This window comes from Nyctibius grandis, chromosome 1, assembly GCF_013368605.1.
Source record: "Nyctibius grandis isolate bNycGra1 chromosome 1, bNycGra1.pri, whole genome shotgun sequence".
Lineage (NCBI taxonomy): Eukaryota > Metazoa > Chordata > Aves > Nyctibiiformes > Nyctibiidae > Nyctibius > Nyctibius grandis.
Genome location: NC_090658.1, coordinates 20,151,894 through 20,165,017, shown reverse-complemented (window position 1 = coordinate 20,165,017; position 13,124 = coordinate 20,151,894). Strand labels below are relative to the sequence as shown.

General features: G+C 42.1%; 1 protein-coding gene across 2 annotated transcripts in view; it reads left to right on the top strand.

The window, feature by feature from the left end:
- Positions 1–1,065: 1,065 nt before the first annotated feature.
- Positions 1,066–13,124, top strand: part of CNIH3 (cornichon family AMPA receptor auxiliary protein 3) — a 48,775-nt gene continuing 36,716 nt past the window's right edge. For both annotated transcript variants that reach the window (XM_068407874.1, XM_068407869.1), the window contains exon 1: positions 1,066–1,146. In XM_068407874.1, coding sequence (XP_068263975.1) covers positions 1,066–1,146 — 81 coding nt within the window. The remainder of the gene's footprint in view (positions 1,147–13,124) is intronic.

Below are 13,124 nucleotides of genomic sequence, written 5' to 3'. Positions count from 1 at the left end.
TTCGTGGTGCGGCCTCACAAGTGCCGAGTACAGGGGGACAATCACTTCCCTAATCCTGCTGGCCACAGTACTTTTGATACAAGCCAGGATGCTGCTGGCCTTGTTGGATTTCACAGAATCACAGAATCAATGAAGTTGGAAAAGACCTCTGGGATCATTGGGTCCAACCATTGCCCTGACACCACCATGTCAACTAGACCATGTCACTAAGTGCCATGTCTAGTCTTTGTGGCATTTAAGAAAGGTTTGTCTTTATTTCCTCTAACAGCAAATATCTCTCTCATCTAGTCAGAAAGGCCGGACTGATCCTACTTTGCTGAGCTACTCAATTTCAGTTAATTAGCTCCCAGACTTGGTTTCTGTCCCCTCTCTCCATCAGAGGATGGCCACTCCAGCGCTGGCCTCCCCACGCTGGGTGACGCCCTGCCACCGCCTTGCCCTTCCTCTGGCCTTGCTGCACTCCTCAGCGAGGCCGAGGCACCTGGACCTTGGGGCACGTCCCACCAGATTTACCTGATCCTAACAGCAAAAAATAATTTAAAAAACCCAAACCCCGACACTTCAAGTTTAGGCATATAATGACCTTTTCAAGATGTGGCTTAAGCTGCTCCCAGCCTGCGCTCGTTCTCGCACGCTGTCGTGTTCTACGATCTCAGCCAGAAACACGCGTCCGTGGCGGCAGCCGCTGCCCGAGTGGCGGCCGGCCCCCGCTGCCGCCCCCGCTGCGGGGACCCGCCCCTCGGGGGCGCCCTGGCGCCGGGGGCCGCCCACCGCCGCGCCTCCGCGGGGAGGGGAGAGCGGCGGCGGGGTCGGGAGTCCGCGGCGCTGGCAGCGCGGCGGGGGTCGGGACGGGCTCGGCGGAGCGAAGGGAGCGGCTGTGAGGGGCGCGGCGGGCCGCCGGGGCGCGCTCCCTGCCCGTCCCGGCTCTGACCCTGTGCGTGACGCTCCCCTCCGCCGCGAGCGCGCCCGGCCACTTCGCCCCTCTCCCCGCTGGGATTTTGGGAGTCGCTGGTCTCCCGGTCGCCCGCCGGGACCTCCCGGGGAGCGCGGGTGGCTCTCCCCGCCATGGCCTTCACCTTCGCCGCCTTCTGCTACATGCTGTCGCTGGTCCTCTGCGCCGCCCTCATCTTCTTCGCCATCTGGCATGTGAGTACCCGAACCACCCCCGTCCCCTCCGCCGCCCGCGGAGACCCTAAAAAACGGCTCCAGCCCCGGGGTGGGGACCGTTGAGGGGAGCGGGCGGGGGTCGTGCCATGAGGGGTGCGTGAGGGGAGAGAGGCGGCAGGACGGGCCGGGGCGGGCAGCCCCGCGCCCGAGGAGCCGAGGCGTGTGCTGCCGGCGTCCCGCAGCGGGAGCGGCCGCTTCCCGCGCCTGCCCGCCCCGCACCGGCGGCCGTGCCAGCACACACAGACCGCGCCGTGAAACCTCTGCGTGGGTTATTTTATGTATTAAGTTTTTACGAGCGTAAAGACCAATGGTAGTGCTTCTGTGATAGCTTATAGTAACATCCCTGGCCGTCCGGGCTTCTGGGAAGTGCTCGCAGCCTGGGTGCTCTCCTGGCCTTGTGCGTGTGGAGACCTCCCTACGCTGGTGGCTTGGGCTGGGGTAAAAGGTACTCATGACCTAGCATTGACTGTGCCAGCGCATGGGATCTTCGAGGTAAGAACAACTGTTTTTCTTGCCCGAGAATAGGGAGTTGTGAGGGAGAAACCGCCCCGTACCTGATGAAGCAGTTGGTTTGTTTTTTGGTCAATAGGTACTACCTTAATAACTTTTTTCAAAGTCGGATTTGAGTGTGAAACTTCCTCATCCTTCTAGTGCATGAACTGGATGTTGGAGTCCACCTTCATTAATTTCACTTGCAAGTGATGATGCTCGTTCCTTACTGTACACTGGGTGACTGTGATAGGCATAAGCATGTAGCTTAGAAGGTGTTTGTTTCCTCAGTAGTGAAATTATTCTTATGCATAATTTGCAGTTCTTTTAAATGGTTACATATTTTGGAATTATTTACCGTATGTGTGTAATACACAAATAACTTCATGCCATAAATATTCAGGATGGAACAGGATAAGTTGAAAAACAGAGTAAGTCTCATGAATGCCTTTACAGATACCTAGTGGAGTAAGATAAAAAGAAACCCTCCTTTGACTAAGGGAGGTACAGCAAAGGAGACACAGAATTTATTTTTATTGAAATGAGGGTAAAGCTGCTAGCTTAGTTGTATGTAAGCGTATTAGAAGTATGAAACAGATCACTCTGTTGTGAGAATTCTTTGAAATCAAATTATTTTGAACTCTTAATGGTGCAGTTACGAGTTTTTCTTATTAATGAAACCACAAAAGTGAGATGGTAGTGCCAAGTACTGTAGTGATGTCAAGTACTGCAAGGCTGAAAAGGATCTCTAGCAATCAGCTACTGCACTCCCGTTCTCTGGAAAAAGGAGCAGTAAAATTTAGATGATTACTTATGTTTTCTTCCCTCTTCTCCCCAAGCCTTTAGGTCCCCAGAAGTGAGAATTCTGCAGCTTCTTCAAAGGGTCTAAAGTTAAAAGTGTATTCTACTCTGAATCTCTTGCTATAAATTAAACAGTTATTTCCTTCATTACTATCAAATTTTTAATGATTTTTTTTATGTATTTGGAGTCTGTTATCATGTTTCACCAGTCATATTTTTCCTGGGCTGAAGCTGTTTTTGTCTGAAGACATATAGTACTTCTAGCAAATGGGGCAAATTATTCTTCCATAAATCAGTGTAGTTACTGCAAATGTACTCTTCGTGAACCATTTTTCAACTTTCAGTCTGTAAACTCATGCAGAGCAATCCATTATTTGTAGAGATGCATAAAAGACAACTAAGAAAGGAAACTTTTTGTCAATAGGTTTATGTTTATGGTGCATGTTTCTTACATCTGTTGAAAAATTGTTGAGGGATTGAAATTAAAAACGGCTGGAAATGCTGTTCTATTGTAATAGAGCGAGAATTGGTACCATCTTTTCTTATAAATAGCTAATAATTCTATTAAAGTACATGGTTTGCGAAGGTCGTAGAATAACAGATTTAACACCCTGCCAGAATAAACTTTTAAGCGTACCCGTTACCCACATATACAAAACACAAGGATTTTTATTATCCTTTCTATAAGAACTGTTATAATCTGGTTTATTATTTCTTCTAAAATGTAGTCTAACATGTAGCTTATGTATTGAGTCATAGGAGTTCCTTTTACCTTAAACATCTCAGTGTGAAAATCTTCCGAAGAAACAAAACTCCTACTCCTTCCCTGTGACCTGATTTTTTTCACTGTAATATATTTGTAAGGGACAGTAGATATATTTTAAATAGGTTCTGATAAGGATAGTGGAGGATTTTAATAATTATATTTTGCTATTAAAATGCTTCTTAAGAGTGTTTTTTTTTTAAAAAAAGAACCAAACACATTTGGTTACTAAGAATAAGTTGTTGATTCATCTGAGTGTCCCATCACTTTGAAAGATTTCTGAGGTTCTAAGACCGAATGAGAATTTATATTTTGTAAATTATTCTAAAGGACAAGAAAAAACTGTAGCATTTGGACTTCATATTGTTCTAATCTGAAGCTGGCTGAGGTTTGGACAGTTATCTGGAATGAATTAACAGTGGCTCAAATAAAATCTCATTTTCTTTCTGCTAGAAAGTCAGATGAATTATGATTTTCATTAATATTGATGTAATAGGTTCAATAAAAACTGTGAAACCAAAACAAAAGAAGAGAGTAAAATGAGGATTTTTATTTTTGGAAACTGTGCTTTTCTGATGCCTTTCCTTTAAGAAGTTAAAGGGTCTCTATAAATTCCTGTGCTCCGTTCTCTGGGGGCAGACAGAATGAAGCTGGTCAGAATATTTTAAAGGAATTGTAAATAAAATACAGAAACTGCTTCAGACATCTGGAACATGTCATTTTTTTTCCTACCTCTTAGTGATCTTCTCATATAGGTTGCCGGTAGTATCTGTCATGATAAAAAAAACCCAAAACCAAATTAGATACTATCAGAAACTGTTTAAACTGTGCACAAGATTTATCTTTTCAATCAATCAGTCAGGTTGGAAGAGACCTCTGGGATCATCGAGTCCAACCATTGCCCTGACACCACCATGTCAACTAGACCATGGCACTAAGTGCCATGTCCAGTCTTTTCTTAAACACATCCAGAGATGGTGACTCTACCACCTCCCTGGGCAGACCATTCCAATGTCTAATGACCCTTTCTGAGAAGAAATGCTTCCTAATGTCTAACCTGAACCTCCCCTGGAAAAATCATAATGTGTGATTGCTGGAATTGCATTCATACATATAAAATGAAGGAAAAGGGCTGAAAAATTGAATTCTCCATGGTACCAATACCACTCTCTGCGGTAAGCGAGTGTTTTAAGCATTTAGGTTGTTCAATGACCACATTACCTCTCTCTCTAATGGCACAATACTAGAAACATCATGTAGAAGTGGATGTTTTCATGCCACTGTTGTGGAAAAGTACTGAAGAATTTAGTAGAGGATGGTGACCTTTCTGCTTGGTTTCTTCTAACCAGCCTCTGGAATTTAATAAAACCTTACATTCCCATTATAGAATTACGTAAGCTGTTTCAAACAACGCTCTTGGTGTTCAGAGTAAACTTTATGTAACACTATGAATTAGTCGTTTTAAAATTCAGGAAGATTTTTCCATCTGAGGCCTAAAACCTTTCCCTGAGTTTGAATTCTCATAAGTACACAATCTGGTAAAGTTGGTTATATTTGAAGCCATAGTAGCTGAATGTATATCAGCTAAATGAGGCTGTCTTCAAAGGAAGTTAGTGAGTATCAGAATGTTGAGTGAACTTTGGTGAGTGAATATCTTGTCGTGGAAAAACAATACATAGAGATACCTCAGTACAGTTGATTCGACGATACGCTGCATGTGACTTGTTGCAGAAATATGGTTATGCTAGCGCTCTGTTTTCCTTACCAGCTGAAGTATCATTTAAATGTGTTTTGGCCAAGGTGTCCTCTCATCTGGAATAATACAGCTGAGCATATTTTGGGGGGATTGCATGATAGGACTAGCAGCAGAATTTGGTCTACTAACTACATAATTTTGTATCCTCATCTGATAATTTTGTAAACTCAAGAACAGAGTATATGGTCTTCTTCCTAATGATCACAGACACTTTGTTTTGCTGTCCTGAGCTCTTATTCTTCTTTATAAACGTCTTTTTGCTAATCAGTTTTACTCCATTCCTAAACTATCTTGAACTAAGATTTAGCTTCCTGTTAACATCTAAGTCAACTGTGTCAAATCTGTTTGAACTCCCAACAAGATTTGACATACCACATTCATTTCTCGTGTAGCTCCACTGAGTTGAATCTGAAGTGAAGGTGACTGACGTTGACCAAATTGTGGTTTATTTGTCATCACTTAAAATGTGACATGCTTGTGTGAAGTCCTGCAGCACTATTATTCTCTTCAAATACATTGGTTTTGGGTAATCTGAGTCCTGCTCTTTTTTAATATTATAAGATGAAATTATCTGCTTTGAGATTTGTTATTTTAAGAAAAGCATTAAGAAAAGAGCTTTTCAAAGTGTTCCATTTTATAATACCACAGTAAAACAATTCATAAATACCAAGTACATTACAGTGCAAAAAAAAAAATTTCTGTGGTGGGCCATCTTATTTTGAACTCATACCAGCATATCTTTGAATGTGTGCGACTGCTTCATAACCAGTAGTACCTAAGGGTTGCGAGAAAGTATTAGAAGTATCATGCCAGTGGTGCCTGCCTGAGAAGTTGTACCAAATTTGATGGATTTTTGGAGTATTCTGATATAATTGTGAATTCAAATGGGTCTGGAAACAGCTCTCTGGCATGACAAGAGTTACGTGCACTGAAGTTGGTGACAGTTACTTGAACCAAGCATAAGAAGAATAAAGCAGCAGAGGATGGATTTTTTTTGTTCGTTTTATGCTTTTTTTATTTTACTTATTTTTCTTTTGAAGTGTGAGGACAATATTAATCCTGATAAACTACCTTCATATGACTTTGGCCTGACTTAACAGTTACAAGTTCACAGGTATACTTAAAAACAGTGGGAAGCAGTGATTAAGCAGAGTAATATAGGCTAAGATTGACTTTTAGTTTTAAATTGAAACATCTTGGAATCTATATTCTGTGCTTTTTCTGCTTTCTGCCTATGTACATGTAAGATGTTGCCACTTCTGTTATTTGTCACTGTACTGTCCTAGTGATGTGGACCGTATTTTGTTAGTACTCAAGTTGCAGTAGTTCAGGTAGAAAATTGGAAAGATCTTCAAGAGTTATATATGTGGAATTTGGTGAGTATTTGGTATCTGACTCACTTAGGCTTCTTCATAGAATTCCTAGCCTAATTTTTTATAAATTGTACTGCCTTAATTTTAAAGATACATAAAAAGTGCACAAGAGAATCATTTAAAGTTTGGGTTTATAGAAAATTCAGTTGAGCAAAGCACTTTGGTCACGAACTAGGCACTAGTCTATCAATGTTCTCTGTTTATCAGTGTCTTATTGTTTCTGTAACTTTGGTTTGGAGGATAGCTATCTGTCTTACCTGAAACCAGTAAAGAGATCCATGAGCTCACTTGAACCCGTGCTTCTCTTCAGTGAGGCTGGCAGTCATCTCAATTTAACCTCTACAATGCTTTAAAGCCTATCTTGAAAAGAAAGTAATTTCCTTACAGACTAGTGGTCAGGCTTGAATTTTCTTTCAGATGTTGAAGTTCAGTGCTGTCTTTAATGAGTCATTAATTCAGTCCTCTGAGAATATTGGATAATTATGTGATTAAAAATAAAATCAAATTAAGGTTTGATGAACAGGAGCACAAATACTGTTGCTGTATATTATAAGTATTTCTGGAAGATATTTTTTCTTCTCTAAGCAGATAAGCACATTGTCCCTGAGGGTTTCATAGTCATGACAGCTTAAGGAATTAGTCTGATATTTCCACTATTTTTAAAGACAGAGCACAACTAGATTGGTCTGGCTATAACATAGCTTAACAGTTCCCTTACAACTTTTCTTTCAGAAGTTCATCACATTAATGCTGACGGACAGGTATTAGGCCAGGCAACACAGGCTGTGGAGCAAACTGTATTTTGTATGTTGGAAAATAAGTATATTTCAGTTTAGTTACCTTGTTATGCTGAAATAATAATTTAAAAATCCTAGAAGTCTTTGGACTCTACCACAGATTTAAATGCTGTGGAAAGATTAAATTGGATCTGTGCGTATGCTTGAACAGTCATTATGAGATTTATTTGGATAAAGGTTTTAAGTTGTTTTTAATTGACTCAGTTATCTGGGTAAAACAAATTATTCTGTGGAGTCTCATGACTCCCACAAAAAATGTGCAGAGAACTATTTAAATGTTATTTGGTTGTCACATACACGATATTTTTTTGGTCTTAAGATTAGTTGGAAAATCTGCTTATTAAAGGGATTTTATGTCCAAGTTGGTAAATAATGTATTTCTGGTGCTTTTTTTAAGCTGCTATGCTTGTTAATAAGCAAGGCAATATAGCTGTCGTATTTTATTAGTCCATTGAGTACAACTTTCAGATTGAGTCTGGGGCATGAGGTTATAGCTCGTTACATATATTTGTTTATTCATCCACCACACACTACATTAAATTGCACTTAAAACGTTGAATTCAACCCTCAGACCTCTGGCTTAGTTGATTCCCCCCACCCCAACATAAATGTCCTTTTATCAAAATATTTTTGAGAAAGAGGAAGAAGCTCAGCAGAGAGTAAGAATCTTCTCCTTACAGATACTAGTCCTCTCTTTGACCTGGTCCTCTTCCTCAGTTCCTCTGACAGGCAGTTCATTTATAACCCATGTTGCTGCTGACAGCTGGAGGTGACTCTACCAGGCAATGAAACTAGGTCTCACTGAAGTCCTAATACTGAGAGACTTACTCTTCTGGAGGTTTGTGGTTTGGAAAACACTTCCACTTTCTGGGGAAACAAAGTCTCTCTCCCATATGAAACAGGTAAGTATTATTATTATTTCCACCCTGCAAAGAGATAGTCACTTAAAGTCACAGGACAGAGTCAGCTGATGAGGTAAAGGTAGAAGAATGTCAAATACTACTTGATTTACTAGATCAAGTTGTTCCGGTGTTTCACAGTTGGAAATTCCCATTAAAAAATTTCAACTTATGACCATGATGGTGTGCAGAGAGTAAGATGCAATTTTATTGACCGAATGGTTCCTGTGTTCCTTGGTAATAACCACACCAGAAATATCCAGTCTCTGTTAAAAGAAATAACAAAAGGTTCATAGAATAATTTAGATTGGAAGGGACCTAGGAAATCTCTTCTTCAAGGCAGGCCTAATTTCAAAGTTAGGCCAGGGCCTTGTCCGGATGACTTATGAACTCTCCATGGGTGGAGAGTCCACAGCCTCTCCAGGAACGTGTTCCAGTACTTGACTACTCCCACTGTGAACATTTATTTTATTTCACACAGCTGGAATTTCTCTGGGTGCAACTTCTGACTTTCTTGTCCTCTTGGTGCACGCCTCTCAGAAAAGCTTTGTGCTGACTTCTGTCTAACCCACCCCAGGAAACTGAACACAGTAATCGGATCCTGCCATAGCGAAGCACACTTCCCTCAGTCTCTCCTTGTATGTCATGTGCTCCAAACTTCTTTTGTGCACCAGACTGGCCAGGTCCTTTTCTGCTAGATTGCTCCCAGGCTGTAGTGTTTTATGTGGATAGTCTATCCCAGGTGCAGGACTTTGCCCTTTTCTTGGTTGACCATCATGAGGCTCTCGCTGGTCTATTCCTCCAGCTTGTCAAGGCTGCTCTTAATGGCAGCTCTGCCCTCCAGTATGTCAGCTGGTCTCCCCAGTCTAGTGTCATCTGCAAACTTGCCCCATATGTTTCATCTTCCAGTTTCATCTTCATTGATGAAGATGTCAAACAAGACTTGCTCCAGTATTGACACCTGAGGAATTCCACTCCTAACTGGGCATCAGTCAGACTTCAAACTAGTGACCACTACCCTTTCAGTCTGATGGTACAGCCAGTTTTTCACCTTATAGTCTGCCTATCCTATCCCCCCAGTTTGAGTACAAAACTGGGACACAGCATCTTTCTCTGGCTTAGTGTTTCATTGTGTGGCCAGAAAAATTCAGAGTAACGTCAGTGCACCTTGTGAAGGCAGGACAAGAGTCTTTGTATTTTTCTCCAGTTCCCATTGAAAAAGTATTACTATATAAAGCAAGGATTTATTTTAGGAGTGTTATTGTGAAAAGTTACATTAGAAGGCACTGAACAATCACAAAACATTTACAATGGAAGTAGGTTTTCTCAGCAAGGTACTGCAGGAGTGCTGAACTTGCAGCTCCAGTTTTGATAACATGAGCACATAAGGGAGATGAAGAAATAGTGCCTTCATTGAGTTGTCCCATAGCACACTGCGTGCAACTCCTCACCAACGCAATAGGTCACAAAAAAACCTTTGGGTTGGTTTTGTGTCCTTTTGTATTTCTGTACTATTGTGGGTCAGGTCATATTCTAGCTATCAGAGCTGGATTTTTTTTTTTTAAATACAGCTGGAAGTCTAAGCTAAGCACATCACTGGAGGAACTAGCATTTAAAAAATTGAGGAGATCTACATTAAAATAGTGAGAACTAGTAAGTTATAGTCCTTGCAATTCTCTGATAACAGATGCTGTGCAAGTACAAGACATTGTTGATACAAGTGCCATTTTTTTAAGAGAATGACACTTGATTTTTGAATGCATTTAAATGTCAACCATCTTCATGCTCTGAGTCACTCTTTCAAGTGTTTGATTGTTTAGTCAATCTTCTGTTGCATTATTCTTTTATTGCGTTAAGGGTTCTGGCTAAATAGTTCACATTGTATTGCCATCTGAGTATAAACTGCCTTGTACATTCACAGAATGGGCATTTATAAGCAAGCATACTGAAGGCTCCACTGAGATCAGTTTGATTGCCTGTGTTTCAGAGTTGTTCTTCCCTCAGTATTATATAAACACTATTAGGTTCAACAAGAACAAGTGCCGGGTCTTACACTTTGGCCACAACAACCCCATGCAGCGCTACAGGCTGGGGGAAGAGTGGTTAGAAAGCGGCCCGGCGGAAAGAGACCTGGGGGTGCTGATCACCAGCTGGCTAAACATGAGCCAGCAGTGTGCCCAGGTGGCCAAGAAGGCCAATGGCATCCTGGCCTCTATTAGGAATAGTGTAGCCAGCTGGTCTAGGGAAGTGATCGTCCCTCTGTACTCAGCACTGGTGAGGCTGCACCTTGAGTACTGTGTCCACTTCTGGGCCCCGCACTTCAAGAAAGACGTTGAGGTGTTGGAGCGAGTCCAGAGGAGGGCGACCAAGCTGGTGAAGGGTCTGGAGGGTCTGACCTATGAGGAACGGCTGAGGGAGCTGGGGTTGTTTAGCCTGGAGAAGAGGAGGCTCCGAGGTGACCTTATTGCAGTCTACAACTACCTGAAGGGAGGTTGTAGTGAAGTGGGAGTTGGCCTCTTCTCCCGGGCAACTAGCGATAGGACAAGAGGACACAGCCTCAAGCTTTGCCAGGGGAGGTTCAGGTTGGACGTTAGGAAGAATTTCTTTCCAGAAAGGGTCATTAGACATTGGAATGGTCTGCCCAGGGAGGTGGTAGAGTCACCATCTCTGGATGTGTTTAAGAAAAGACTGGACATGGCACTTAGTGCCATGGTCTAGTTGACATGGTGGTGTCAGGGCAACGGTTGGACTCTGATCCCAGAGGTCTCTTCCAGCCTGGTTGATTCTGTGATTCTGTGATTCTATTAGCAGATCCTTTAGAAAATCTATTTGCTGATGGTTTAAGTGGCAGACCTGTTTGGAGCTATGCTGAAATCTATCCTTAGCCTTAATCATGCTCCTGTAATTAAACTAATGAGTTTGATAAGAACATAGGTGGACAGATGAGGATGCTTTTTGGGCTGCACTTATTTTACTCTCAACATTTGATGATTTTTACCGGCCGCCGTATCCCTTGCCCTATTTCTGCCACCACATCTGCATTGCTGCTATATTGCTTCACCTTGCCTTATCCTTGCAAACACAGCTGTGTGGCTGATGGCCATTTTGTGTACGTGTGTGTGTCTTGGCCTCGGGAGTTACTTCTTCCAAGTTTTGCCTGGACTCTTTTTGGGAAAGAAAGAAAACTTGGGAACATCTTGAATCATCCTGGCCTGATGCTGCCTGCATTAGAAGAGCCCCTGTTCCCTTGTCCTGCCTCTTGCTGGTCCAGCTGGGCTCCTGCTGTGCCACTGGGAGACAGGAAGCACAGACCTGGCAGCATTTCTTGTTGCTCCACAGTGGGCTCCTTTCTGAGACAGACCCCAATGTTGAGTGGTAATGAGGAAGAAAAGTCGTATGGGAAGGGGGGAAATGGGACTGCGGGAGGGAGGAGTTCAGGGAGAAAGATGTGAAGGAGAGGGCAAATGAGAGGAAGAAAATGTATGTATGAGTAAGAGACTAACAAGAGGGAAGACTGAGAACACAGAATTCTTGTTTGGGAGACAATTATTTGAGAAGAGAAGGCTGCCTGAATCCAAAATGTATGGTTGAATTCAGGTGGTGGACATTTTTGGACAGCCTGTGTAATGAGTCTTCTGAGTGGGTATGGTGTTGTACATGACATGCTTGAACAGATTTTTTTAGTGACAGAATCCAGATGCCCTTTTGTGTTTCCTGGATTTTGGTGAATGTGCATAAATCCCTGCTTGTAGGAATGGAGAACATGAGAGAGGAGAAAAGAAATAGCAGCAGCAATGTGAGACGTGAGGAAATGAAAGAGAACTCAACATAAGGAGCGTGTGGGGGAAAGGAAGGTAATACTTCTCCCAAGCATATATCAATGAAACAGAAATTTAAAACGTCAAAATAATAACTTGTAACAATACGCAGGAATCTTTGAAAGCTCAGGAATAGAATAAATTGTGGTGTGGTGGTAAGATTGGAAACCTGCTTAGAGACAGCACTAGCCAACTGGCTAGTGTCTCATCAATTACTTTTATCTTGCCAATATTGAAAAAAAATCTCTTTTGATCTCATTCTCTTACCTCCTTCTTTGAAGCAAATATTTTTTCTAGTTGTATCTATTCTGGTATATTTTCCCATCTGTTTACTACCCTTTCCCTGAAATGATATTGCAGAAGCATCCTGTTTATTCCCACCTTTGGGATTATCAGCTTTGTGCTGGTAACTAATAGAAAAAGTGCTTCAGTTCCTTTTGAGAATAATTTATGAAGATGGATCTTTGTGGCTTTAATGTGTCTGTGTCTTTCCCCTTGCATGTCGTCCATGCTGTAGGTTTGATGAGAAGAAAAAGGTGAGTAGAAACATTGCATGGGAGCACATTGCATTTAAGGTGGGGTTAATTAGAAATTATTTGTAATTTTGAGGAAAAACAGGGACAGAAGAATATACCCTGTCACACCTGTAGGTAGCCAGTTATATTGCGTCCAGCCAGAATTAACCTCCTATCAGTCTGATGTGACCAGACTACCACCCTTCCTCCTACCTTTGCATCTGGCCCGCCTTTTGTATTAGGTCTTTCACCAGCTTAAGTCTGGCCTGTCCCTGGTTTGGTGTGGGAAAAGCTGGGTAGTGAAGAATTTGGCCTATACAAGTAGAAGATGTACAAATCTGTAGCAATGAATCTGTGATATATAGGTAGTGAGAAATATGTCTTAATAATTTAATTTCTTATTGTGCTTTCGTAGTTGGTATGGAGTTTAGCATAAAGAGAAGCAAGAACAAAGCAGTGCTCTCTCTTGTGCTAAAAGCAGAGTTCCCCAGCCTCTTCTGGGCATGGATAGAAAATAATGCTGTTTTCTTCTCACCCTGGTTGGATGAGAGGTCTGCAAAGCCATTCATCTGCACTAGCCATTACCTGAATCAGAGCCACAAATATGAGGTCAATACCTCAGCTGTAAAGCTTGGATCCAAACTTCCATAATTTGCTCTTGGCCCATTCAGGAGATTAAGACTAGGGACAGGGATGAAGCTTTGGCCTCACTTTAGACATTTGCTTGTTCAATTTATCTGCAGATA